The 27,850-nt window shown below is 48.8% G+C and overlaps 1 protein-coding gene across 1 annotated transcript in view; it reads left to right on the forward strand.

Moving 5' to 3' along the window:
• Nucleotides 1–27,850, forward strand: part of LOC134971216 (microsomal glutathione S-transferase 2-like) — a 111,793-nt gene that overhangs the window by 13,343 nt on the left and 70,600 nt on the right. The window contains exon 2 of the mRNA XM_063946494.1: nucleotides 6,024–6,113. Within this exon, the coding sequence (XP_063802564.1) occupies nucleotides 6,024–6,113 (90 nt within the window). The remainder of the gene's footprint in view (nucleotides 1–6,023; nucleotides 6,114–27,850) is intronic.

Consider the following 27,850-nt stretch of genomic DNA (forward strand, 5'->3'; position numbering starts at 1 on the left):
AGTGTCTAGGTCGACAATGTTTAGGTCGACCACTATAGGTCGACAGTCACTAGGTCGACATGGATGGAAGGTCGACAGGGTTTCTAGGTCGACATGTGCTAGGTCGACAGGTCTAAAGGTCGACATGAGGATTTTTAAATTTTTTTGTGTCGTTTTCTTCGTAGAGTGACCGGGATCCCAAATTAGTGCGCCATGCTTCGGGCATGGTGCCTTCGCTCCGCTACCGCTTCGCTCGGCACACTTTACCGTTCCAATCGTAGTCCACGTGGATCGTTAAGTATGAAAAAATGTAAAAAAAGAAAAAAAATGTGAAAAACTCATGTCGACCTTTAGACCTGTCGACCTAGCACATGTCGACCTAGAAACCCTGTCGACCTTCCATCCATGTCGACCTAGTGACTGTCGACCTATAGTGGTCGACCTAAACATTGTCGACCTAGACACTGTCGATCTTCAGACCGGATCCCACAGCAGCCAGACGGCAACCGTCCTATTCATTGGATATTCCCGGCTGCAACATGGCGACCAGGCCGGGTCCATGCCGTGTGAAAGGACACAAATTTTCATTTATTTCCCGTCTGGGATTTTGCTGGCCGGTGGAAACCAGGCAGTGTGAAATAGCTGTAAGGCTGTGTTGTTTTGCGGCTGAACCCTGCTGCTGGGAACCGAGGGTGTACACTGCATTGAGGCTACTGGAGGAGGTCCATGTCCCTGTGAGCAGAGCTGCCTATCAGAGTGGATGCCAGGCTAAGAAGCAGATCCCATTAGTGAACCTTCCTTACGACTTACGTTGCCTTGCAGTCCAGCACCCCGCTACTGACCCCCCCCCCCCCCCCCTCCCTTACTGAAGGTGTAAGAGAGGAGCAGCTGGAGAGGGGGTGGGATAATCAGTGAGCAACTTCGTCTACAAATACAATTCTTTCTACACAGAAATTAGGGACATTGGGGATTTTGGTGAAGACAGTGGCAAATACTTGCAGTGCTAATTTTGTAATTATCCCTAATTTACAGGGACAGTTTGATTGGCAATAGCAATAATTGAATTAATAACGTTTTTTACAATTAAAATCTCATTGCTGTAATTTAGCAAGAAAACGTTGCCCTTATAACTGCGGGACACTCAGCTGCGTCAGTGATACCGACCCAGAATGGGAAGCATTAAATCTCACTGCGCCTCTACCACTACTGTATGCATTGCTCATGTGCAAACTTTCAGTTCCATGTGGTAAGAATAAAATAGTTAAAGATACAATAAAGATATTAAATTATGTAAGAAAATAAATATTGACCATTGCAAAAAATGCTGAATTCAAACAAAACAGCAATTCTTCATATCTGTTTTGTCATTGCTATCCAGAGAGAAAGAAACATGGACAGAGAGCTCCACAAGAAAATAACGGCACACATACACAGGGCACAGAAACCTACATAGGCACATAGATACAGGCAGTGTTGCCATCAGAGGTGGGGAGACCTCCCCTATTACACAGAAGGGGAGATAGCCTTGGAGCCAGAGCATAATCCTTATTGTCTGAAGACTTTACAAGGAATTGTGTCTGCACACATACTGTAAGGCCTAATTCGTGTTTCTACGTACAACCAAATGGTTTACGCACAAAGATGGTCTGCACAGGTGCAAGACCCATTCCGCGCATGTGCAGAGTGGGTCCTGCCATATCGATCGCTGCCCTGTCAGCCGCAGCATGTTTGGAATGCTACAGCATTTGGGGGCGGCGCATGAGTGTATTGCCCCATTTTGAAGGCATGACGGGTACAGGGTCTGCATCACCAGACACAGACTTCCTCAACCCGGGTGTCCAAATCTTATGGCTAGCCCGAGTAAGCTTCAGTTTACGCAGACTAGCCTTTGCCTGAAAACATTTAGAATTGCGACTGATGGTCAATGGTAATCCAAAGCTGCATCTTCGGATGCAGCCCATAGCTCTAAAAGGCTAACAGGAGGCGTCTATCTCCTACAGAGGCCTCCTGCTGCATTTGAATTTGAATAAGCCGGAATTGCACAGCAGCTTCCTTGCAGCTGAGCAAGTCTATCCAAATATGAATTAGGACCATAACACTTTTTTATTGGAACTTTTTGGAGAGAAGCAGATGGTGCAGGAGGAGACCCTGGTTTAGGAATGCTGTTAATATTTTCCAGTATACCTTTGATCCAGGGGCGTCTTAAGAGAGGAGGGGTCCTGTGTGCAGACTCCGGGTGGGCCCCCTCCTCTCCACGGCGCCGTAGGCGCAGGTCTCAGGAAACATGGCACCCACCATGTTCCGAAGACAAAAGTCGTACTGTGCATGCGCAGCAGCCATTTTGGACTTTTTTTTTTTTGCCGTGATGGTTGCGGCTGCAGTGCCCTGTGTTGGACTCTGGAGAGGTGAGTATTCAAATACGGGTGCAATGTGTGCGGTGTACCTCCCTCCTGGACCCAGTGGCCCGTGTGCACTGCAGATCAGATATCTGTACAGAAAGAAAAGGTTGTACCACAGATACCTGGAGAGTTGCACCAGGCTGCGCCACAACAGCGGGCCGATGTACAGGGACGACTTCTTGAAAACAAGTCTTCCCTGCACCAGGTATGTGCAGCGTGTGTCAATGCACATACAGTAGTGCTGCAGGGTAGGGGACGCTGTTAAAAGCAATGTTCAATTTTAGATTGTATGCTCGCAAGAGCAGCGCCTTCTCCCCTCATGTACATTTCCTTGTCTTACTTACACCATCTTTTTCTCAGTAATCCCTTTGATGGTACCTAACCCCTGGTTTTCTGTACATACCCTGTACTTGTCCTATATTGTCTCAAACTTAAGTGCTTTCTTCTTGTTTTGCACATTTGTATATGTACTCTGTAATGGGTGCTGCGGATCCCTTGTGCCATATAAATAAAAGATGATGATGATGATGATGATTATCATCTTTTTAATTACTTTCACTTGTAGCTTCTCCCCTTTTTGAAGCCCTGCATCTCCAGTATCCTACCCCCACCCCTTCCGTTGCATAACACTGTACCTATACAACATTCATGAACTTAACTTGAGAGCTCTTTGTTATTCAGTCACACGGTCCTTTATTACATTTCATGATTCTGACATACTCGGGATTCAAACCCATTGCCTGTGGCATTGCAGTCAGACACTATTTATTGAGCTACCTTATCCGCCCTTACATTGAAAGTTAGATAATTCTAACTATTTGAAGCTTACCTTGTACTTTGTGAAAAAAATTATCAGCATTGCAGCTGAGCTGATTTGTGTAGTGTGTGGCTGCAAGGGATTGGATGTGTGGCTGCACACTACATAGATCTGCTCAGTTGCACTTTGTAAAAAAATAAATAAAAAGATCAGCATTGCAAGTAGCTTCATATAGTTAGAAATCTCATAGTTTTTATGCAAGATCAAATAGCTGAATGAGTAGGGTTTGAATCCTGGGTATGGCAGTATATTGAAATGTGTTATTTAATAAAGGGTATTGTAACTGAATAACAACGAGCTCTCAAGTTAAGTGCATGAATGTGGCATAAAGAGGATTTTGTCCAAATTTTGTCATGCCCATTCCTCGCAAGGGCATTCAAACTGTCGACAGGTTCAAAATGTCGGCAAATGAAATGTCACCATGTGAAATGTCAATAGTTTCAAGATGTGGACGGTTATGGTTAAGTGCCATTGGGAAAGTTAGAGTTTGGCTGTGGCGGAAGGCTTTGGTAAGGCTGTGAGGCGGAGGGGGGGTTAGGCACCAGGTAGAGTTTTAGGGTAAGGGATAGGGGGATAAACGCTCACCAGAATGCTGCAGCATCAGAGGTCCACACCGTAAGTGATTCTGACAGCACTGTTGGGGCAAGGAAGAATAAACTGGAGCCACCGGTGCTGCTGGGAAAGGTAAGAAGCCAACAGGGGCATTTTGTGGACCGTTCATCATGTCAACCTATCATCCAGGAAGATATTATGACTGTCGACAGGTTATACCACACCCAGGCCAGTATCTCAGAAAGAGTCTGCATTAAAACACGTTTATTATTTTAACATCTTTAAAAGTTTTACACTCTCATCTATTTTAAAATGTGAGTACTGTAACTAACAATATTTTACAGGGCAGTAACTAGGGTGGTCCGGTGGCGAGACGTGCCAGAGCACTGTTCAGTCACGATTTTCTGTTTTAATAATTCTCATTTGTAGCTTCCTTCTCTTTAATCCCCAGCCTCTCTTGGCCACCCCTCTCTCCTCCTGGTCTGTCTTCCTATCCCCTTCCACCACTAAGCACCTTCAGTCATATTCTCCTTTATTTATAGCACACATTTCAAAATACTTTCATACCCGGGACTCTAATCCATTATTTGATACATTGCAGTCAGACGCCTTACACATGGAGCTACTTGCTCCTGCAAAGGACACTTGCAAATTCTAATGATATGAAGCTACTTGAATTTGTCAGAGACGCAATATGCTTTTGTTAAAAAAATCTAATAATTAGCATTGCAGCAGTGTGAGGCTGCAGGGAATTGGGTGTGTGGCTGCATGCTACACACTTCATATAGTTAGTATTTGTGTGTTTCCTATGCAGGAGAAAATACCTCCATGAGTAAGGTGTCTGACTACAATGTAAGAGGTGATCGGTCTGAGTCCAGGGTATAACAGTATTTTGAAATGTTTGCCATGAATAAAGGAAGATGTGACTGTAGGTGCACGTATGTTCTTGTACTTGCAGGAGTCTTCCTGCCTGCCAATGTGAGAGGCCCTTGGTACGACTACTAGTGCATGAATGTGATATAAGTGAATTGGTGTCTAAAGTCATTATTTTTGGAGTGTTCTGAAAATATAGGTGTTCTATAAATATGTGTGTATGTGTATATATATATATAATCATGTGGGAAGGGGCAACGAAGAACGTGCTACAACCTTTTTTCAGCAATGGGCTTTAAGTCCCTGTTTGTAAAATGGGGGGGGGGATGCTCTTTATGGCACCAAAAAGTCTTGTTACGGTCAGAACTGGCATCAGGGGGGTGCTGGGGGCACAACTGCCCCAGACCTGGCCGCTCTGACACAGCGTGGAGGGCCTGGGCTGCATGCCACCCACTGCCACCAGCTACTTAGAGGGTCCCTGCATAAAGTATTGAAAATGTCCCTCCCAAAATGGCCACCGCCTCAGAGGAGACAGTTATTTTAAAAGCATGGGGAGGCAGTTGCCATTTTGGGAGGTACATTTTAAAAAGGTTGAAGGAGGCAGTGACCACAGACCGATGGTGGCGACGGTTGGGGGGTTCCCCTGACAACAAGCAAACCCCTTAGAGCAGGTACTATGGCATAGAGGATTTTTACTATTTGGGCATAATATGGTATCAGTGTCATTACTGTGTGGGCCATAATATGGTGACAGAGGCATTACTGTGGTGTTAATGGCACTATCGGCTTAACTTTGTAGGACATAATATAGTGTTTCTCGGAGTATGTGCACACAAATTTATGTATATAATTTTTATTTTATTTATATATGTATTTATTTTAGGGGGGGCTGCCTATTTTGTCAGTCCTGGGCCCCACAATTTATGTTGGCAGCCCTGGTTACGGCTCTGATGCTTCGTGATATATTTTGTATTTTATTAACATTGAAAGTCAAGTTTAGCAATGATTATGTAACCTCTAGAACAATGCCAGATGCACCCTGAACTGATAATGTTTGTTTTATTTGTAAATAAGTAAATTAGTGAATCTGTGCATTAAATGATAATTATAACGGGATTGATACAGAGGAAACCAGACAAAACCAGGTGCAGGTAATGAAACGTTCATTCTACGAAAAGGATAGATGGGTTAATGCTGACAAAAACGTAACAGTTATTCTGAACACAAATGTACATTGCAAGGACTGCTGGGATTTGTAGTTCTATAATGTCTGTGGAAACAACATGTCATTGTTAGCTTTGTGAGGTTGCTTGAGGCATTGTAAACTGGGTGTTAGCATTGTGGGAGTGTCTAGGGTGAGGCGAGCCTTATCAGCTTGTATAACTCCTCTTTCTCACTCACAGTCAGAACCTGGAACAGCCAAGATAATATGGGCATCGAATCTGATATTGCGCTACTTGCCACTGTGTCATTTCTTTCTGCTTGTCAACAAGGTAAGACACAATATGAGCATGACTCCACAACTGGGGGGATATCTTCCTATAGAGAACCCTCCCCCTTCCTATGTCAGGCTTCATTATGTGTTTCCTGTACTATGTTGCTAAAGACTTCTCTGGAATGCACACACACAGACACAAAATCAGGTGCACCCTATGTAATCTCAGGTTGTAAATGAGTAGATAAGTAGGAAATTACATATCATATATACAGTACACGCTTTAGTAACCAGTCTACAGCATACTGTGCAACATGACCCCGTCCACCAGGTAAAAAATATCAATCTGTTCTTGGACTTTCTACTTTATGATTGCAGTTTAGTTAGTTTGCTGAGAAGGTTGTTACAACACAGATGACTGCAATCAGGCTTGGACTGGCCCACAGGGACACAGGGGAAACCACCGCTGGGCCCCACTGCCTGGGGGCCCACCTCCTGCTCTAAAGGGGGGTACTCACGGAGCGATATTCTAAGCAATCTGACTAGATTGCATAGAATTTGAGCATTATCACTCCGCGTGTACCCCCTACAACGATAGCGATGCACAGCCCTGCGCATCGCTATCGCTGGTGCTAGATTGGCCTGCATGCAGGCCAATCTAGCGGGTCGCTCACTTCACCCGCTGGGTGAAATGAGAGGCCCCCCGTCTCCTCCCGCACGCTCAGCACAGATCGCGCTGTTTTGAGCGGCGGTAGAGATGTGTGCTGAGCGGTTCGCTCAGAACACATCTCTCCCGCATCGCCCCGTCTATATGGGCCTTTAGGATCAGGTTCTAGACTGTGCATTTGAATTATACATTATACATATGTTATCTTATACAAGACTATGGTGTATTTTCTACAGTGCATTGCTGTTATTAATCTGGTACATTATCATGCATGCAGCAGCTGAATTTACTGTATATATTTATGAAGGGGCACAGACGTTGCACTCTCTAATGGTTAGTGAAATCAATAAGGTGGCAGGCCACACCCCCTCTGCAGACTGGTCACATCCCTAAACATGGGCCGCTACCACTGCATTCCCCCGGTGGGCCCAACATGCCCCAGTCCTACACTAACTGTAATCATAAACATTGAGGCAAGTCCAGGAGCAGAGCATTTTGTTCCTGGAGGAGGGGTCATGTTGAAAAGTGTGCTAGAGTGCGTGCAAAAGTAAATACTACTACTTTTAACTGCACTATGGTATCACTTTAGCGTGTAGCAAAATAAATTTCACTACATTTGAAATGTGTTTTTATTCTTCCCAGGACTGACCCGGGTCACCTGTAGTTTGAACGGTTTGACCCGAGTGTTTAGACCTGGATCGCACTGATAAGAGCTAGACAACAGGTTCTCAAACTCGGCCCTCAGGACCCCACACAGTGCATGTTTTGCAGGTCTCCTCACAGAATCACATGTGAAATAATTAGCTCCACCTGTGCACCTTTTAAAATGTGTCAGTAAGTAATGAACACACCTGTGCACCAAACGCTGTTTGGGGTCCTGAGGACGGAGTTTGAGAATCTATGAGCTAGACTATTCTGGGCATTGGCAGGTGACCTTATCAGTATGTAAGATCATCTCATGTGTGTAAGGTTATCTATATTGATAGGGTTAAGACTTAAGAGTAATTTTTATTATTTATTAACAGTTTCTTATATAGCGTAGCAAATTCCGTTGTGCTTAACAATTGGAAACAAGTAATAAAATAAAACAAAACAATTGGAAACAGTGGCGTCATGAGGTGGGTGCGGGTGGTGCGGCCTGCACCCGGGTGTCACCCTTCAAAATGAGCCGTGCACTCACACGCACCCCCAATATAGCAGGCACTCACTAATGTCTGGTCCCCTGACACACGCGTGCACTGCAGCCGGAGACTGGGTGTCCTCTCCACGAAGGGGATCTAGAGTTGCTCGCTTCCGAGGGTGGAGCTCACTCCTGAGCTCCACTTTCCGTTTTTCAGCTCCCATGCGGCCAAGCGCGGTGTAGCTTCTGTTTTGACGGCGCTGGAGCGGAGGCCAGGCTCAGTTTTGTGCTGCGTCCTCTCCATGTGCTGCACAGGGAGAGGAGCGGAGAAGTGCAAGTGTACCCACAGAAGAAGATGTGAGGTGCTGCTAGGAGAAGGGGGTAGGGAGATGTATTTGCGGCAGAGGCATTGGGTGACGAGCGCAGAGCACCCCCTCCTCCCTGGCCCTCGATCCATCGGTGTATCTGTCCAAGCGGAGCGCAGGCAGCTGTACCTAACATGGTGCAGAGATGCTGCTGGCTGAATAGAGGGGGAGCTCCAGTGCACAGCTCCTCAATCATGGGCTGGTAAGGTGGAACTAATTTATGTACTTTTAATAAATGATGTGTGTAGCATACTTGCCTACTTTTTAAAAAGCATGTCGGGGAGATGTGAAAGTAACACCTATCAATGCGGAAGTGTACTGCCACATCTGAGAGGCGTGTCATAAACATGACTTACATCCAAATGTAAATGAGCCTCAAAGTTAGTAAGATCTACTGTACTTGTTTAAGAAAAGACACTGATATTTTTCAGGATTTGTTTGTGTATGGTGTTTTACAAGTGGTTCCATATACTGTAAGTGGCCATGAGAAATGTTATTTAAACGGCATGTAGGGATTATTATAACCAATGCAGGAGAATGGCACTGATGATACCATTTGAATGATTTATTTTTTCCCCTCAAGGATGTAACAGCTACATACTGGGGGTACAGTGTAATCAGGGAGATTTCTGGACTATTCAGGAAGTCAGGGAGATTACTACTATTTCAGGGAGTCTCCTGCAGAATGCGGGAGGGTAGGCAACTATGGTGTGTATGCAGTGCCGTTTCTTGCGGCGGTCGAGCCGTGCAACCGCACGGGGCACCCGCCGCGGCACTTCTTGAACACTTTAAAATACTCCCGAGTACCCAGCTCGGGGGGCGGAGTTTCGCGGAATGACACGGTGCGTCATGACGCAATCGCTTCATTCCGCTAAACTACGCTCCTCCGAGCTGGGTACTCAGGAGGAGGGGGGAGCCAAGCCGGCGGCGCCGCAAAGAGGAGATAGAGGCGGCGAAGAGCGGGAAAAACGCTTCAACTGTAAGTCAGCCTCTCCCTCTCTCTCTACCCCCCCCCCCCGCCACCTGCCATCATGTATAAAAAGGGGACACTTGCCTGCCATAATGTGTTAAATGGGGACACCTGCCTGCCATAATGTGTAAAATTGGTACACCTGCCTGCCGTACTGTGTAAAATGGGGACACCTGCCTGCCGTACTGTGTAAAATGGGGACACCTGCCTGCCGTACTGTGTAAAATGGGGACACCTGCCTGCCGTACTGTGTAAAATGGGGACACCTGCCTGCCGTACTGTGTAAAATGGGGACAACCTGCCTGCCGTACTGTGTAAATTGGGGACACGTGCCTGCCGTACTGTGTAAATTGGGGACACGTGCCTGCCGTAGTATGTAAAATGGGGACACGTGCCTGCCATACTGTGTAAAATGGGGACTCTTGCCTGCCGTACTTTGTAAAATGGGGACACGTGCCTGCCGTAGTGTGTAAAATGGGGACACGTGCCTGCCATACTGTGTAAAATGGGGACTCTTGCCTGCCGTACTTTGTAAAATGGGGACACGTGCCTGCCGTATTGTGTAAAACGGGGACACGTGCCTGCCGTATTGTGTAAAATGGGGGCTCTTGCCTGCCGTATTGTGTAAAATGGGGGCTCTTGCCTGCCGTAATGTGGAAAATGGGGACACTTGCCTGCCGTATTGTGGAAAATGGGGACTCTTGCCTGCCGTAATGTGGAAAATGGGGACTCTTGCCTGCCGTAACGTGTAAAATGGGGATTTAATGTATCAAGGGCATTGCGGTGTATGGCGTAATATATATTTTTTCTTTTTTTTCCTGTGCTCGCCGTGATCTGTCTGTGCAAGGTCAAAAACTGGGTTGTAAGGTAGTCTTTTCAGATGACACCACGCCCATTTTAGCTAGGTCACGCCCCCTTCTATGGGGGCGCGCATTTTTTTGTTGTGTCAAGGGGGGGGGGGGCATTTTTAAATTTCGCACTGGGAGCCAAGTTGGCTAGAAACAGCCCTGTGTGTATGCATGCTACTGTATATGTGTGTGTGTGTATAAGCCTTGGCATATCAATGGATTTTGGGCCTAATTAAACATCAGTAGTAGCCCAGTACAGGGGAGATAATGAGAGCACGGATTAGAGTTTTTGCAGTGTCTTGTATAAGGTATTGTCACATTTTGGATATGTTTTTTAGATGCATGTAGCAAGATTTTGAGACAATTTGAATGTGGGGAACAAAGTAAAGGTCAGAGTCAGGGATGACACCGAGGCAGCGAGTTTGTGTGGTACGATTGATTTTTGATTTCTCAACAGTAATAGAAACATCAGGTTGGTAACTACTGTTGGTCGGTGAATATATAATGATTTCTGTTTTGGAAATATTAAGTTTGAGGTGGCAAGATGACATCATCATTATTATTATTACCAGTTATTTATATAGCACACATATATTCCACAGCGCTTTACAGAGAATATTTGGTCATTCACATCAGTCGCTGCCCCAGTGGAGCTTACAATCTATTCACTACCACATGTACACGCACACAGGGCCAGTTCAGGGGCTTTTTGCGCCCGGGTGGCAATAGGGGGCGTGGCTTCATACAGGGGGCGTGGTCAGTTACGCCCCCTGAACTGTAGTAGCGCCGCTGAAAGGATGTGCGGTGCGCGTTGACGTCATCGCGCACCGCACAGCAAAGGTCCTCTCCACTAAGCTAAGCGTCTAGTTCCCTTCGTGGAGAGGACCTTTGCTGTGCGGTGCGCGATGACGTCAACGCGCACCGCACATCATTACAGTAAAGGTCCTCTCCACGAAGGGAAACTAGACGCGTAGCGTCTAGTTTCCCTTCACAGCGGGCAGCCGACGAAGGGAAACTAGACGCGTAGCGGGCAGCGGGACAGCGGGCAGCGGCAGCAAGGGGCACAGCAGCAGCGGATCTTGCCATGGTGCGGCGCCCTCCGGATGGCGCCGGCGCCCTCTGGAAGGCGGTGCCCCGGACAAAAGTCCTGCTTGCCCGTGGCAAGATCCGCTACTGCACGCACACACATTCACGTTAGGGTTAATTTTGTTGGGAGCCAATTAACCTACCTGTATTTTTGGATTGTGTGAGGAAACCGGAGTACCTGAGGGAACATCCAAGAGGAAACAGAAAGGCATTCATATGGTGTGAAAGGCATTAATATGAACATGACTGTACATATTGTACAGGCTACACACAAAAGCCTCATTTGCAACGAACTTAGGGGAAAGGAACTAGTTCTGTGTTTTCAGCAATTCTGTTGTGTAACAATGTGTAATTTCTTATATGTAGATTAACTTGTAAAACTGCACTGCTGTCACTGCCCCTCTCAACCTCTAATGATGGCCGTCCACAGACCTTAAAGTGGTCCTGGAGAAATGGTGGAACTAATTTTCCCCGCCACCTACACCCCCCCTCCCCGCACACACACACCTTCCATTAGGCAGGGCTAGTGCTAGGGTGTTCGCAGTCCGCCTGCAAACTATACATTTGTGTAGTACCTCCAGTTCTTTATAAAGGGACAGTGGTCTCACAAGGAAGGCACGTGGTTAAACAATAGTGTCCTCAATTCATATGACACCACGCAGTAGCACAATCTTATTCCCATTGCATCGCATGTGCCCGATTAACTTTAGTGTGTCACATAGTAGTGTCCCTTATTCACATTACGTCATTCAGTAATGCCCTTTATTCATGTTATGCTACACAGTGGCAGGGCCGGTGCAAGGTTACTTGGTACCCTAGGCAAAACGTCTGCCTACTGCCCCCCAACACCATTAATTACCCACTTCCCCAGTCAGTAAGGTGAAAATGCAGAGGCGGTGTATTGCATGTGCCTCTGAGTCAGGCTCTATGTGCTAGTGCCTGATGTTTGGTAGCTGGTGACTGTGCTACGTCATGGCTACAGGTTGTGGATGTGTAGGTCCTCCTGGCTCTGGTACTGAGTTAGTTCCTAATTCTGGGTAGTTGATGATTACAGGCACTATGTTCGTTCTTGGCGCTGGGTGGATGGTGATTACGGGTACCGTGCTGTGCTCATTTCTGCCTCTGGATATTTGGAAGCTACTGGCACTGTGACCCTTGGTACAGTAGTTGGTGACTACAAACACTGTACTAGTTTCTGGCTCAGGAAGTGAAGCTTTGAGACAATGTACGGCGGTGTCTTATACATCTCCCAGCTGTCTGACTGCAATGAGTTCGACAAGGATGTATCTCTCAAAGACATCCTTAATTATTTGACAGGTACACTCAGTGGCACCCCCTTACCAGATTCTGGCACCCTACCCAGCTACCTATTTCTTTCTGTTTCATTCTCTCTCTCATACATACATATATACGTCATCCATACACTGCCTCTCTCATACTTACATGCATCCACTGTCTCTCTAAATACATCCATACATCCATACACTGCCTCTATCGGGTGGTCTTCAGTATGCTGCCAGCCAGGATCCCAACCGCCGGCATGCCGACACATATTCTCCCTCTTGGGGGTCTACGACCGCCCAGGAGGGAGAATAAATTGCATAGCGCACCACCGTGCCCGCAGCGTGGGGAGTGCAGCGAGCCCGCAAGGGGCTCATTAGCGCTCACCCAGCTGTCAGTATGCCGGCGGTCGGGATCCCGGCCGCCGGTCACTCATACTACACCCCGTCTATCAAACATACATACATACATACATACATACATACACTGCCTCTATCATACATACATACATACATACATACACACACTGCCTCTACTATCATACATACATATACATATATACATAGATACACTGCCTCATTCATACATCCATACACTGCCGCATTTATACATACATATATACGTCCACACACTGCTTCTATACATACATACATACATACATACACTGCCTCTATCATACATACATACATACATACATACACTGCCTCTATCATACATACATACATACATACATACATACATACATACACACACACACTGCCTCTATCATACATACATATACACTGCCTCATTCATACATCCATACACTGCCGCATTCATATATACATATATACGTCCACACACTGCTTCTATACATACATACATACATACATACATACACTGCCTCCATCCATACACTGCCTCCATCCATACGTCACACGCAGCCGCTGTGACCCGGGACGTGGCGGGTAACTGCCTGCCAGCACAGCTGGCAGGGAGCTACTCAGCAGGTACAAAAGCATCGCCGCTGTGCAATGCTTTTGCACCCTTGTGGGGGGATAGGGCCAGACATGCGGGGCGGACTAGCTCTGTGCTGGGCGTCCCCCCACATGTCTGAGAATCTGATCGTAGATGTGCTAAATTTATCACATCTACGATCAGCTCTAAATCACCCTCACAATTAGTACCTCAGTTATTTTGACCCATATCCTGTTGGTTTGAATACTGTACACCTCCTGACAATCTGACCACACCTATCACATGAGGCTATGGAGAAGCGTGTGTGTGTCAGGCTATGGGGCAGCGTGTGTGTGTCAGGCTATGGGGCAATGTGTGTGAGTCAGGCTATGGGGAAGCGTGTGTGTGTCAGGCTATGGGGCTGCATGTTAGTGTCAGGCTATGGGGCAGCGTGTGTGTGTCAGGCTTTGGGGCAGTGTGTGTGTATCAGGCTATGGGGCAGCGTGTGTGTGTGAGGCTATGGGGAAGCGTGTGTGTCAGGCTATGGGGCAGCGTGTGTGTGTGTCAGGCTTTGGGGCAGCGTGTGTGTGTGTCAGGCTATGGGGCAGCGTGTGTGTGTGTGTCAGGCTTTGGGGCAGCGTGTGTGTGTGTCAGGCTTTGGGGCAGCGTGTGTGTGTGTCAGGCTATGGGGCAGCGTGTGTGTGTGTCAGGCTATGGGGCAGTGTGTGTGTGTGTCAGGCTATGGGGCAGCGTGTGAGTTTAAGACTATGGGGCAGCGTGTGTGTGTGTCAGGCTATGGGGCAGCGTGTGTGTGTCAGGCTATGGGGCAGCGTGCGTGTGTGTCACAGGCTATGGGGCAGCGTGTGTGTCAGGTTACTCAGGTAGGGGCAGCGTGTGTGTGTGTCAGGCTATGGGGCAGCGTGTGTGTGTCAGGCTATGGGGCTGCGTGTGAGTGTCAGGCTATGGGGCTGCGTGTGTGTGTGTCAGGCTATGGGGCAGCGTGTGTGTGTGTGTCAGGCTATGGGGCAGCGTGTGTGTGTGTCAGGCTATGGGGCAGCATGTGTGTGTCAGGCTATAGGGCAGCGTGTGTGTGTCAGGCTATGGGGAAGCGTGTGTGTGTCAGGCTATGGGGCAGCGTGTGTGTGTGTGTGTGTCAGGCTATGGGGCTGCGTGTGTGTGTGTCAGGCTATGGGGCAGCGTGTGCGTGTGTGTCAGGCTATGGGGCAGCGTGCGTGTGTGTCAGGCTATGGGGCAGCGTGTGTGTGTGTGTGTGTCAGGCTATGGGGCTGCGTGTGTGTGTGTCAGGCTATGGGGCAGCGTGTGCGTGTGTGTCAGGCTATGGGGCAGCGTGCGTGTGTGTCAGGCTATGGGGCAGCGTGTGTGTGTGTCACGCTATGGGGCAGCGTGTGTGTGTCAGGCTATGGGGAAGCGTGTGTGTGTCAGGCTTTGGGGCAGCGTGTGTGTGTGTCAGGCTATGGGGCAGTGTGTGTGTGTCAGGCTATGGGGCAGCGTGTGTGTGTGAGGCTATGGGGAAGCGTGTGTGTGTCAGGCTATGGGGCAGCGTGTTAGTGTCAGGCTATGGGGCAGCGTGTGTGTGTGTCACAGGCTATGGGGCAGCGTGTGTGTCAGGTAGGGGCAGCGTGTGTGTGTGTCAGGCTATGGGGCAGCGTGTGTGTGTGTCAGGCTATGGGGCAGCGTGTGTGTGTCAGGCTATGGGGCAGCGTGTGTGTGTCAGACTATGGGGCAGCGTGTGTGTGTCAGGCTATGGGGCAACGTGTGTGAGTCAGGCTATGGGGAAGCGTGTGTGTGTCAGGCTATGGGGCAGCATGTTAGTGTCAGGCTATGGGGCAGCGTGTGTGTGTCAGGCTTTGGGACAGTGTGTGTGTGTCAGGCTATGGGGCAGCGTGTGTGTGTGTCAGGCTATGGGGCAGCGTGTGTGTGTGTCAGGCTATGGGGCAGCGTGTGTGTGTCAGGCTATGGGGCAGTGTGTGTGTGTGTGTGTGTCAGGCTATGGGGCAGTGTGTGTGTGTGTCAGGCTATGGGGCAGCGTGTGTGTCAGGCTATGGGGCAGCGTGTTTGTGTGTCAGGCTATGGGGCAGCGTGTGTGTGTCAGGCTATGGGGCAGTGTGTGTGTGTGTCAGGCTATGGGGCAGTGTGTGTGTGTCAGGCTATGGGGCAGTGTGTGTGTGTGTGTGTATGTGTGTCAGGCTATGGGGCAGTGTGTGTGTGTGTGTCAGGCTATGGGGCAGCGTGTGTGTGTGTCACAGGCTATGGGGCAGCGTGTGTGTGTCAGGCTATGGGGCAGTGTGTGTGTGTGTCAGGCTATGGGGCAGTGTGTGTGTGTCAGGCTATGTGGCAGCGTGTGTGTGTGTCAGACTATGGGGCAGCGTGTGTGTGTGTCAGGCTATGGGGCAGCGTGTGTGTGTCAGGCTATGGGGCAGCGTGTGTGTGTGTGTCAGGCTTTGGGGCAGCGTGTGTGTGTGTCAGGCTATGGGGCAACGTCTGTGTGTCAGGCTATGGGGCAGCGTGTGTGTGTGTCAGGCTATGGGGCAGCGTGTGAGTTTAAGACTATGGGGCAGCGTGTGTGTGTGTCAGGCTATGGGGCAGCGTGTGTGTGTCAGGCTATGGGGCAGCGTGCGTGTGTGTCACAGGCTATGGGGCAGCGTGTGTGTCAGGTTACTCAGGTAGGGGCAGCGTGTGTGTGTGTGTGTGTGTGTGTCAGGCTATGGGGCAGCGTGTGTGTGTCAGGCTATGGGGCTGCGTGTGAGTGTCAGGCTATGGGGCTGCGTGTGTGTGTGTCAGGCTATGGGGCAGCGTGTGTGTGTGTGTGTCAGGCTATGGGGCAGCGTGTGTGTGTGTCAGGCTATGGGGCAGCGTGTGTGTGTCAGGCTATGGGGAAGCGTGTGTGTGTCAGGCTATGGGGCAGCGTGTGTGTGTGTGTCAGGCTATGGGGCAGCGTGTGTGTGTGTGTCAGGCTATGGGGCAGCGTGCGTGTGTGTCAGGCTATGGGGCAGCGTGTGTGTGTGTCACGCTATGGGGCAGCGTGTGTGTGTCAGGCTATGGGGAAGCGTGTGTGTGTCAGGCTATGGGGCAGCGTGTGTGTGTGTGTCAGGCTATGGGGCAGCGTGTGTGTGTGTGTCAGGCTATGGGGCAGCGTGCGTGTGTGTCAGGCTATGGGGCAGCGTGTGTGTGTGTCACGCTATGGGGCAGCGTGTGTGTGTCAGGCTATGGGGAAGCGTGTGTGTGTCAGGCTTTGGGGCAGCGTGTGTGTGTCTCAGGCTATGGGGCAGTGTGTGTGTGTGTCAGGCTATGGGGCAGCGTGTGTGTGTGAGGCTATGGGGAAGCGTGTGTGTGTGTCAGGCTATGGGGCAGCGTGTTAGTGTCAGGCTATGGGGCAGCGTGTGTGTGTGTCACAGGCTATGGGGCAGCGTGTGTGTCAGGTAGGGTCAGCGTGTGTGTGTGTCAGGCTATGGGGCAGCGTGTGTGTGTGTGTCAGGCTATGGGGCAGCGTGTGTGTCAGGCTATGGGGCAGCGTGTGTGTGTCAGGCTATGGGGCAGCGTGTGTGAGTCAGGCTATGGGGAAGCGTGTGTGTGTCAGGCTATGGGGCAGCATGTTAGTGTCAGGCTATGGGGCAGCGTGTGTGTGTCAGGCTTTGGGACAGTGTGTGTGTGTCAGGCTATGGGGCAGCGTGTGTGTGTGTCAGGCTATGGGACAGCGTGTGTGTGTCAGGCTATGGGGCAGTGTGTGTGTGTGTGTGTGTGTGTGTCAGGCTATGGGGCAGTGTGTGTGTGTGTCAGGCTATGGGGCAGCGTGTGTGTGTCAGGCTATGGGGCAGCGTGTGTGTGTGTCAGGCTATGGGGCAGCGTGTGTGTGTCAGGCTATGGGGCAGTGTGTGTGTGTGTCAGGCTATGGCAGTGTTTGTGTGTCAGGCTATGGGGCAGTGTGTGTGTGTGTGTCAGGCTATGGGGCAGCGTGTGTGTGTGTCAGGCTATGGGGCAGTGTGTGTGTGTGTCAGGCTATGGGGCAGTGTGTGTGTGTCAGGCTATGGGGCAGTGTGTGTGTGTGTGTGTGTGTGTGTGTGTGTGTGTGTGTGTGTGTCAGGCTATGGGGCAGTGTGTGTGTGTGTGTGTGTGTGTGTGTGTGTGTGTGTGTGTGTGTGTGTCAGGCTATGGGGCAGCGTGTGTGTGTGTCACAGGCTATGGGGCAGCGTGTGTGTGTCAGGCTATGGGGCAGTGTGTGTGTGTGTGTGTGTCAGGCTATGGGGCAGTGTGTGTGTGTCAGGCTATGGGGCAGCGTGTGTGTGTGTCAGGCTATGGGGCAGCGTGTGTGTGTCAGGCTATGGGGCAGTGTGTGTGTGTCAGGCTATGGCAGTGTTTGTGTGTCAGGCTATGGGGCAGTGTGTGTGTGTGTCAGGCTATGGGGCAGTGTGTGTGTGTCAGGCTATGGGGCAGCGTGTGTGTGTGTCACAGGCTATGGGGCAGCGTGTGTGTGTCAGGCTATGGGGCAGTGTGTGTGTGTGTCAGGCTATGGGGCAGTGTGTGTGTGTGTCAGGCTATGGGGCAGTGTATGTGTGTCAGGCTATGGTGAAGCGTGTGTGTGTGTCACAGGCTATGGGGCAGTGTGTGTGTGTGTGTGTGTGTGTCACAGGCTATGGGGCAGCGTGTGTGTGTCAGGCTATGGGGCAGTGTGTGTGTGTGTCAGGCTATGGGGCAGTGTGTGTGTGTGTCACAGGCTATGGGGCAGCGTGTGAGTGTCAGGTTATGGGGCAGCGTGTGTGTGTGTGTGTGTGTGTGTGTGTGTGTGTGTGTGTGTGTGTGTGTGTGTGTGTGTGTGTGTGTGTGTGTGTGTGAGCCTATGGGGCAGCATTTGTGTGTCAGGCTATGGTGAAGCGTGTGTGTGTGAGGCAGCTCCAGGCGTTGCACTGACCTGTAGGATGCATGCAGAGTTCACCTCACAGATGGTGACAGCTGCCCTGTGTCCATGCATTTTTCTTCCTGGTATTTCTGGTACTCCTGTAGGCAGCTCAGCCCCTGCAGCTGCCCTTTTCTCATAATTTCAGTGCCCAGGGTTCCCAACAGTTACTGGAGGGTGAATGGGAGGACTTCAGCCAAAATGGGGGCGGGGCACCAGGAGCCGCGGGTGGGCGGGGCTTCGGCGGCTACTACAGAGGAGCATCAGGTACAGTATCTGGCCAGTGAATAGGCAATGCTTTGCATATGGCCACGCCCCCTCCCTACGGCTCTTCCCTTCTCTGCTAGTACTGCCGCGGACAGTGTGCCTGAGCAGCCTCAGCCTGTCTCTTGTTCTCTGTGTGACTGGGTGCAGGGGAGCTGCGGGCCATGGAGTTAGCCGGGGCCACATAGCAGCTGCATCCCCTGCACCTGTGGTAGTTAGGCCACTGCCAACCGCTGGGTAAGCACTGTTCCTACTGGTGGGGAGGCACTACTACTGCCCCCAGCTCCATAACCGCGTGATTGGTGCTGCTGTTGGTGAGGGGGCGGGCGGCTGCTGCTGGTGAGGGGGCGGGCGGCTTCTGCATCTCCAATCCCCCCTGCCCTCCGTACCACGCAAAAAAAAAAAATATATATATATATATAATTAAAATAATGGTCCTGTGGGTTGTAGTGAGACCGTAGTGGCCGCCCTCCAGCGGCCGGCGCTCTAGGCAGCTGTCTAAAGCTGCCTAATGGTAGCGCCGGCCCTGCACAGTGGTACCACTTATACACATTATGGAATTACTGTGCAAGGCCTTGGTAGAGGTGGAACTAGTTCCACCTAAAATTAGAGGGGGTGGAACTCTCCCCCCCCCCCCCCCCCCCACTTTGACCCCTGGCCGTCCATAAGTACATGAATTACTGAACATGTAATCCTGCTAGCTGTAGTCATACTTATTTTGGGCAGTTAAGTTTAGCACCAGTCAAGTAACTTCATTTGTACACCATTAGACACCAACGGCCTAATTCAGATCTGTTCACTCGCTAGCTATTTTTTGCAGCGCTGCGAACAGATAGATGCCGCCTACAGGGGAGTGTATTTTAGCTTTGCAAGTGTTGCGAACGTGTGTGCAGCCGCCCTGTACAAAAACAGCTTGTGCAGTTTCTGAGTAGCTCTGACCTTACTCAGCCACTGCGATCACTTCAGCCTATTTGAGCCCGGAATTGACGTCAGACACCCGCCCTGCAAACGCTTTGACACTCCTGTGTTTTTCCAACCACTCCCAGAAAACAGTCAGTTGCCACCCACAAACGCCCTCTTCCTGTCAATCTCCTTGCGAACGGCTGTGCGAATGGTTTCTTTGCTAGGACCAGTGCACAACAACGATCCCCTTTGTAACCGTACGGCGCACCTGCGCATTGCGGTGCATGCGTAGTAGTTGCTGCGCAGCGAAAAATGCTAGCGAGCGAGCAAACAAAGCTGAATTAGGCCCCAAGTTATTTGCATCACCGGTTTCATCTTTGGGGTCAGTAATTTGAGATGTGAATAAATAACCCAGTTCTATAAATATCCTGGGGGTTGCACATATAAAGCTTGGTTCACACTACACAATGGGGGTCACTCCGAGTTGATCGCTCGCTAGCTACTTTAGCAGCCGTGCAAACGCATTGTCGCCGCCCACCGGAGTGTATTTTCGCTTTGCAGAAGTGCAAACGCTTGTGCAGCAGCCACGCCTGCGTTTTCCCCGACACGCCTGTGTTTTTCTAAGCACTCCCTGAAAACGGTCGGTTGACACCCAGAAACGCCCACTTAATGTCAATCTTCCTGCATTCAACCGTGTGACTGAAAGCTTCGCTAGAACCTGTGCAAAACCACAAAGGACTTTGTAACCATACGACACGCGTGCACATTACGGTGCATACGCATGCACAGATTAGCCGTTTTTTCCACTGATCGCTGCGCTGCGAACAATGGCAGCTAGCGATCAACTCGGAATGACCCCCAAAGTGCAAACAACACGATGGTCTTCCCAATTTCCCTTGAACTCCAAATGATCTAGGGGCTGATTTATCAATGAGTATTATCATCCGCAACAAGTTTAAAAACTAATTTCGTTTGATAAATGTTGCTCCAGCCAATCAACTCCCAACTGTCATTTTTCAAAAACATGGCAGTTAGAAGCTGATTAGCTGGAGCACCATTTATCATACACAACCAGTTTTAAAACTTGCTGTGTATGATAAAACTCATTGATAAATCAGCCCCATAGTGCATACACACTGTGCAATGTTCCAAATAAGCGAAACATATATCGTGTGTAGTTAGCTCGTTTGGTCTTTAACAATTTAGTGTTTGCTTTTAGAGCTGTGCGACTAACCATTTTTGCTGAATTTCAGTTTGGCTCTGATTTGTCATTCGGGTTTGGATTGGGATTTGACAAACCATTATGACTGGTTTTAGATTTGGATTTCCCCCCCCAAAAAAATTGACAAAAACAGCAGAAATCACATAATTTGAACCTTTTTTTTGTTCCCAGAGAATTATTCACATCAATAATATTAATTTCCAGTAATTTCCAGTCATTTTTGACCACCTCAAAATTGTTTTCACCAATATTAGCTTAGGCGAGCTGGCTGGTTACTAAGCAACAAAGTAGCAGCACAAACACACGACAGTTTTTTGCACATCTATGAAACATTGCCACAGCATACTGGGGTACAGTACACAGAACAGTACAAACTGTGTGTGTATATATATATATATATATATATATATATTAGAGATGTGCACTTGAAATTTTTCGGGTTTTGGTTTTGGGTTCGGTTCCGCGGCCGTGTTTTGGGTTCGACCGCGTTTTGGCAAAACCTCACCGAATTTTTTTTGTCGGATTCGGGTGTGTTTTGGATTCGGGTGTTTTTTTCAAAAAACACTAAAAAACAGCTTAAATCATAGAATTTGGGGGTCATTTTGATCCCAAAGTATTATTAACCTCAAAAACCATAATTTCCACTCATTTTCAGTCTATTCTGAATACCTCACACCTCACAATATTATTTTTAGTCCTAAAATTTGCACCGAGGTCGCTGGATGACTAAGCTAAGCGACCCTAGTGGCCGACACAAACACCTGGCCCATCTAGGAGTGGCACTGCAGTGTCACGCAGGATGGCCCTTCCAAAAAACACTCCCCAAACAGCACATGACGCAAAGAAAAAAAGAGGCGCAATGAGGTAGCTGTGTGAGTAAGATAAGCGACCCTAGTGGCCGACACAAACACCTGGCCCATCTAGGAGTGGCACTGCAGTGTCACGCAGGATGGCCCTTCCAAAAAACACTCCCCAAACAGCACATGACGCAAAGAAAAAAAGAGGCGCAATGAGGTAGCTGTGTGAGTAAGCTAAGCGACCCTAGTGGCCGACACAAACACCTGGCCCATCTAGGAGTGGCACTGCAGTGTCACGCAGGATGGCCCTTCCAAAAAACACTCCCCAAACAGCACATGACGCAAAGAAGAAAAAAAGAGGCGCAATGAGGTAGCTGTGTGAGTAAGCTAAGCGACCCTAGTGGCCGACACAAACACCTGGCCCATCTAGGAGTGGCACTGCAGTGTCACGCAGGATGGCCCTTCCAAAAAACACTCCCCAAACAGCACATGACGCAAAGAAGAAAAAAAGAGGCGCAATGAGGTAGCTGTGTGAGTAAGCTAAGCGACCCTAGTGGCCGACACAAACACCTGGCCCATCTAGGAGTGGCACTGCAGTGTCACGCAGGATGGCCCTTCCAAAAAACACTCCCCAAACAGCACATGACGCAAAGAAGAAAAAAAGAGGCGCAATGAGGTAGCTGTGTGAGTAAGCTAAGCAACCCTAGTGGCCGACACAAACACCTGGCCCATCTAGGAGTGGCACTGCAGTGTCACGCAGGATGGCCCTTCCAAAAAACACTCCCCAAACAGCACATGACGCAAATAAAAATGAAAGAAAAAAGAGGTGCAAGATGGAATTGTCCTTGGGCCCTCCCACCCACCCTTATGTTGTATAAACAGGACATGCACACTTTAACCAACCCATCATTTCAGTGACAGGGTCTGCCACACGACTGTGACTGAAATGACGGGTTGGTTTGGACCCCCACCGAAAAAGAAGCAATTAATCTCTCCTTGCACAAACTGGCTCTACAGAGGCAAGATGTCCACCTCATCATCATCCTCCGATATATCACCGTGTACATCCCGCTCCTCACAGATTATCAATTCGTCCCCACTGGAATCCACCATCTCAGCTCCCTGTGTACTTTGTGGAGGCAATTGCTGCTGGTCAATGTCTCCACGGAGGAATTGATTATAATTCATTTTAATGAACATCATCTTCTCCACATTTTCTGGAAGTAACCTCGTACGCCGATTGCTGACAAGGTGAGCGGCGGCACTAAACACTCTTTCGGAGTACACACTTGTGGGAGGGCAACTTAGGTAGAATAAAGCCAGTTTGTGCAAGGGCCTCCAAATTGCCTCTTTTTCCTGCCAGTATAAGTACGGACTGTGTGACGTGCCTACTTGGATGCGGTCACTCATATAATCCTCCACCATTCTTTCAATGGTGAGAGAATCATATGCAGTGACAGTAGACGACATGTCCGTAATCGTTGTCAGGTCCTTCAGTCCGGACCAGATGTCAGCATCAGCAGTCGCTCCAGACTGCCCTGCATCACCGCCAGCGGGTGGGCTCGGAATTCTGAGCCTTTTCCTCGCACCCCCAGTTGCGGGAGAATGTGAAGGAGGAAATGTTGACAGGTCGCGTTCCGCTTGACTTGACAATTTTGTCACCAGCAGGTCTTTGAACCCCAGCAGACTTGTGTCTGCCGGAAAGAGAGATCCAAGGTAGGTTTTAAATCTAGGATCGAGCACGGTGGCCAAAATGTAGTGCTCTGATTTCAACAGATTGACCACCCGTGAATCCTTGTTAAGCGAATTAAGGGCTCCATCCACAAGTCCCACATGCCTAGCGGAATCGCTCCCTTTTAGCTCCTCCTTCAATGCCTCCAGCTTCTTCTGCAAAAGCCTGATGAGGGGAATGACCTGACTCAGGCTGGCAGTGTCTGAACTGACTTCACGTGTGGCAAGTTCAAAAGGTTGCAGAACCTTGCACAACGTTGAAATCATTCTCCACTGCGCTTGAGACAGGTACATTCCACCTCCTATATCGTGCTCAATTGTATAGGCTTGAATGGCCTTTTGCTGCTCCTCCAACCTCTGAAGCATATATAGGGTTGAATTCCACCTCGTTACCACTTCTTGCTTCAGATGATGGCAGGGCAGGTTCAGGCGTTTTTGGTGTTGCTCCAGTCTTCTGTACGTGGTGCCTGTACGCCGAAAGTGTCCCGCAATTCTTCTGGCCACCGACAGCATCCCTTGCACGCCCCTCTCGTTTTTTTAAAAATTCTGCACCACCAAATTCAAGGTATGTGCAAAACATGGGACGTGCTGGAATTTGCCCATATTTAATGCACACACAATATTGCTGGCGTTGTCCGATGCCACAAATCCACAGGAGAGTCCAATTGGGGTAAGCTATTCCGCGATGATCTTCCTCAGTTGCCGTAAGAGGTTTTCAGCTGTGTGCGTATTCTGGAAACCGGTGATACAAAGCGTAGCCTGCCTAGGAAAGAGTTGGCGTTTGCGAGATGCTGCTACTGGTGCCGCCGCTGCTGTTCTTGCTGCGGGAGTCCATACATCTACCCAGTGGGCTGTCACAGTCATATAGTCCTGACCCTGCCCTGCTCCACTTGTCCGTGGTTAAGTGGACATTGGGTACAACTGCATTTTTTAGGACACTGGTGAGTCTTTTTCTGACGTCCGTGTACATTCTCGGCATCGCCTGCCTAGAGAAGTGTAACCTAGATGGTATTTGGTAACGGGGGCACACTACCTCAAGAAATTGTCTAGTTCCCTGTGAACTAACGGCGGATACCGGACGCACGTCTAACACCAACATAGTTGTCAAGGCCTCAGTTATCCGCTTTGCAACAGGATGACTGCTGTGATATTTCATCTTCCTCGCAAAGGACTGTTGGACAGTCAATTGCTTGGTGGAAGTAGTAAAAGTGGGCTTACGACTTCCCCTCTGGGATGACCATCGACTCCCAGCAGCAACAACAGCAGCGCCAGCAGCAGTAGGCGTTACACGCAAGGATGCATCGGAGGAATCCCAGGCAGGAGAGGACTCGTCAGAATTGCCAGTGACATGGCCTGCAGGACTATTGGCATTCCTGGGGAAGGAGGAAATTGACACTGAGGGAGTTGGTGGGGTGGTTTGCGTGAGCTTGGTTACAAGAGGAAGGGATTTACTGGTCAGTGGACTGCTTCCGCTGTCGCCCAAAGTTTTTGAACTTGTCACTGACTTATTATGAATGCGCTGCAGGTGACGTATAAGGGAGGATGTTCCGAGGTGGTTAACGTCCTTACCCCTACTTATTACAGCTTGACAAAGGCAACACACGGCTTGACAAATGTTGTCCGCATTTCTGTTGAAATACTTCCACACCGAAGAGCTGATTTTTTTGGTATTTTCACCAGGCATGTCAACGGCCCTATTCCTCCAACGGACAACAGGTGTCTCCCCGGGTGCCTGACTTAAACAAACCACCTCACCATCAGAATCCTCCTTGTCAATTTCCTCCCCAGCGCCAGCAACACCCATATCCTCCTCATCCTGGTGTACTTCAACACTGACATCTTCAATCTGACTATCAGGAACTGGACTGCGGGTGCTCCTTCCAGCACTTGCAGGGGGCGTGCAAATGGTGGAAGGCGCATGCTCTTCACGTCCAGTGTTGGGAAGGTCAGGCATCGCAACCGACACAATTGGACTCTCCTTGTGGATTTGGGATTTCGAAGAACGCACAGTTCTTTGCGGTGCTTTTGCCAGCTTGAGTCTTTTCATTTTTCTAGCGAGAGGCTGAGTGCTTCCATCCTCATGTGAAGCTGAACCACTAGCCATGAACATAGGCCAGGGCCTCAGCCGTTCCTTGCCACTCCGTGTGGTAAATGGCATATTGGCAAGTTTACGCTTCTCCTCCGACAATTTTATTTTAGATTTTGGAGTCCTTTTTTTACTGATATTTGGTGTTTTGGATTTTACATGCTCTGTACTATGACATTGGGCATCGGCCTTGGCAGACGACGTTGCTGGCATTTCATCGTCTCGGCCATGACTAGTGGCAGCAGCTTCAGCACGAGGTGGAAGTGGATCTTGATCTTTCCCTAATTTTGGAACCTCAACATTTTTGTTCTCCTCCATATTTTAATAGGCACAACTAAAAGGCACCTCAGGTAAACAATGGAGATGGATGGATACTAGTATACTTATGGATGGACCAGCGACTGCCGACACAGAGGTAGCTACAGCCGTGGACTACCGTACTGTGTCTGCTGCTAATATAGACTGGATGATAATGAGATGAAATTAATATATATATATATATAATATCACTAGTACTGCAGCCGGACAGGTATATATATTTATTATGTAATGACTGTTGACGGACCTGCTGGACACTGTCAGCTCAGCAGCACCGCAGACTGCTACAGTAAGCTACTATAGTAGTATGTATCAAGAAGAAAGAAAAAAAAAAAAACACGGGTAGGTGGTATACAATTATGGATGGACCAGCGACTGCCGACACAGAGGTAGCTACAGCCGTGGACTACCGTACTGTGTCTGCTGCTAATATAGACTGGATGATAATGAGATGAAATTAATATATATATATATATATATATAATATCACTAGTACTGCAGCCGGACAGGTATATATATTTATTATGTAATGACTGATGACGGACCTGCTGGACACTGTCAGCTCAGCAGCACCGCAGACTGCTACAGTAAGCTACTATAGTAGTATGTATCAAGAAGAAAGAAAAAAAAACAAAACACGGGTAGGTGGTATACAATTATGGATGGACCAGCGACTGCCGACACAGAGGTAGCTACAGCCGTGGACTACCGTACTGTGTCTGCTGCTAATATAGACTGGATGATAATGAGATGAAATTAATATATATATATATAATATCACTAGTACTGCAGCCGGACAGGTATATATATTTATTATGTAATGACTGATGACGGATCTGCTGGACACTGTCAGCTCAGCAGCACCGCAGACTGCTACAGTAAGCTACTATAGTAGTATGTATCAAGAAGAAAGGAAAAAAAAAAAAAACACGGGTAGGTGGTATATATTATATACAATTATATATATATATATATATATATATATATTAAACTGGTGGTGATTAATTAAACTGGTGGTCAGGTCACTGGTCACACTATCAGCAACTTGCAAGTAGTACTCCTAAGCAGACAATCACAATATATACTGGTGGTCAGTGTGGTCACAATGGCAGTGTGGCACTCTGGCAGCAAAAGTGTGCACTGTACGTTAAAATATGTACTCCTGCTCTCAGACTCTAACTGCTCCCCACTGTCTCCCCCACAAGTCAGATATACAGTCACACTATCACTTCAGCAAGTAGTGGTACTCCTCCTAATGCTCCCCAAAATTACTAAAGTAAATACTGTGTCTCTCTCTACTCTAGTCTCACTCTCTTCTCTATAAACGGAGAGGACGCCAGCCACGTCCTCTCCCTATCAATCTCAATGCACGTGTGAAAATGGCGGCGACGCGCGGCTCCTTATATAGAATCCGAGTCTCGCAATAGAATCCGAGCCTCGCGAGAATCCGACAGCGGGATGATGACGTTCGGGCGTGCTCGGGTTAACCGAGCAAGGCGGGAAGATCCGAGTCGCTCGGACCCGTGTAAAAAAACCTGAAGTTCGGGCGGGTTCGGATTCCGAGGAACCGAACCCGCTCATCTCTAATATATATATATATATACATATATATATATATATAATGTGTGTTTGTTATTTTTAACTTGCAGCTCAGTTCAGACTGCGTGGATCACAGGTCTTATAGATGCACGTGAACAAAGCACACTAGGGTAAAGTGCACCACACGGTACAAGCAATAGAAATATATATATATATATATATATATAATTTTTATTTATTTTTTCTGGTTTTTAACTTGCAGCCCCTTTTAAACAGCATGGATCACAGGGCTTATAGATGCACGTGAACAAAGCGCACTAGGGTAAAGCGCACCAAACAATACAATTTACAGCTGAGTACAGTGCAGCATACAGCAGCATGCAGTGTGCCCCTATATACAGTCTTTATAGAGCACAGCGTCTTGAGGACACAGCACATCTAATGCAGCAGAGTAAAGTCCAGCAAACGGCAGCGTAGTTTAGTGTGAAATGGTGTCAAATCCCGGCTGTGATGCCTTGTATAGAATCGCCTTGTATAGAATCTAAATCCCATGAGAATCCGACACCGGGAGGATGACGTTCGGACTCTACGTGGGATCCGGGTCTGGCGGGAACACCCGATGGACTCGGATCCCTGATGTACGGAGCGGTCCGGATTACTTGGAGTCTGAACCACTCATCTCTATTTGCTTTTAAAACTCCACACGACCATCTTAAACATTTCTGAAAAATGTAAATAATGGGCTGTACT

This window comes from Pseudophryne corroboree, chromosome 1, assembly GCF_028390025.1.
Source record: "Pseudophryne corroboree isolate aPseCor3 chromosome 1, aPseCor3.hap2, whole genome shotgun sequence".
In the NCBI taxonomy this organism is placed as follows: Eukaryota; Metazoa; Chordata; class Amphibia; order Anura; family Myobatrachidae; genus Pseudophryne; species Pseudophryne corroboree.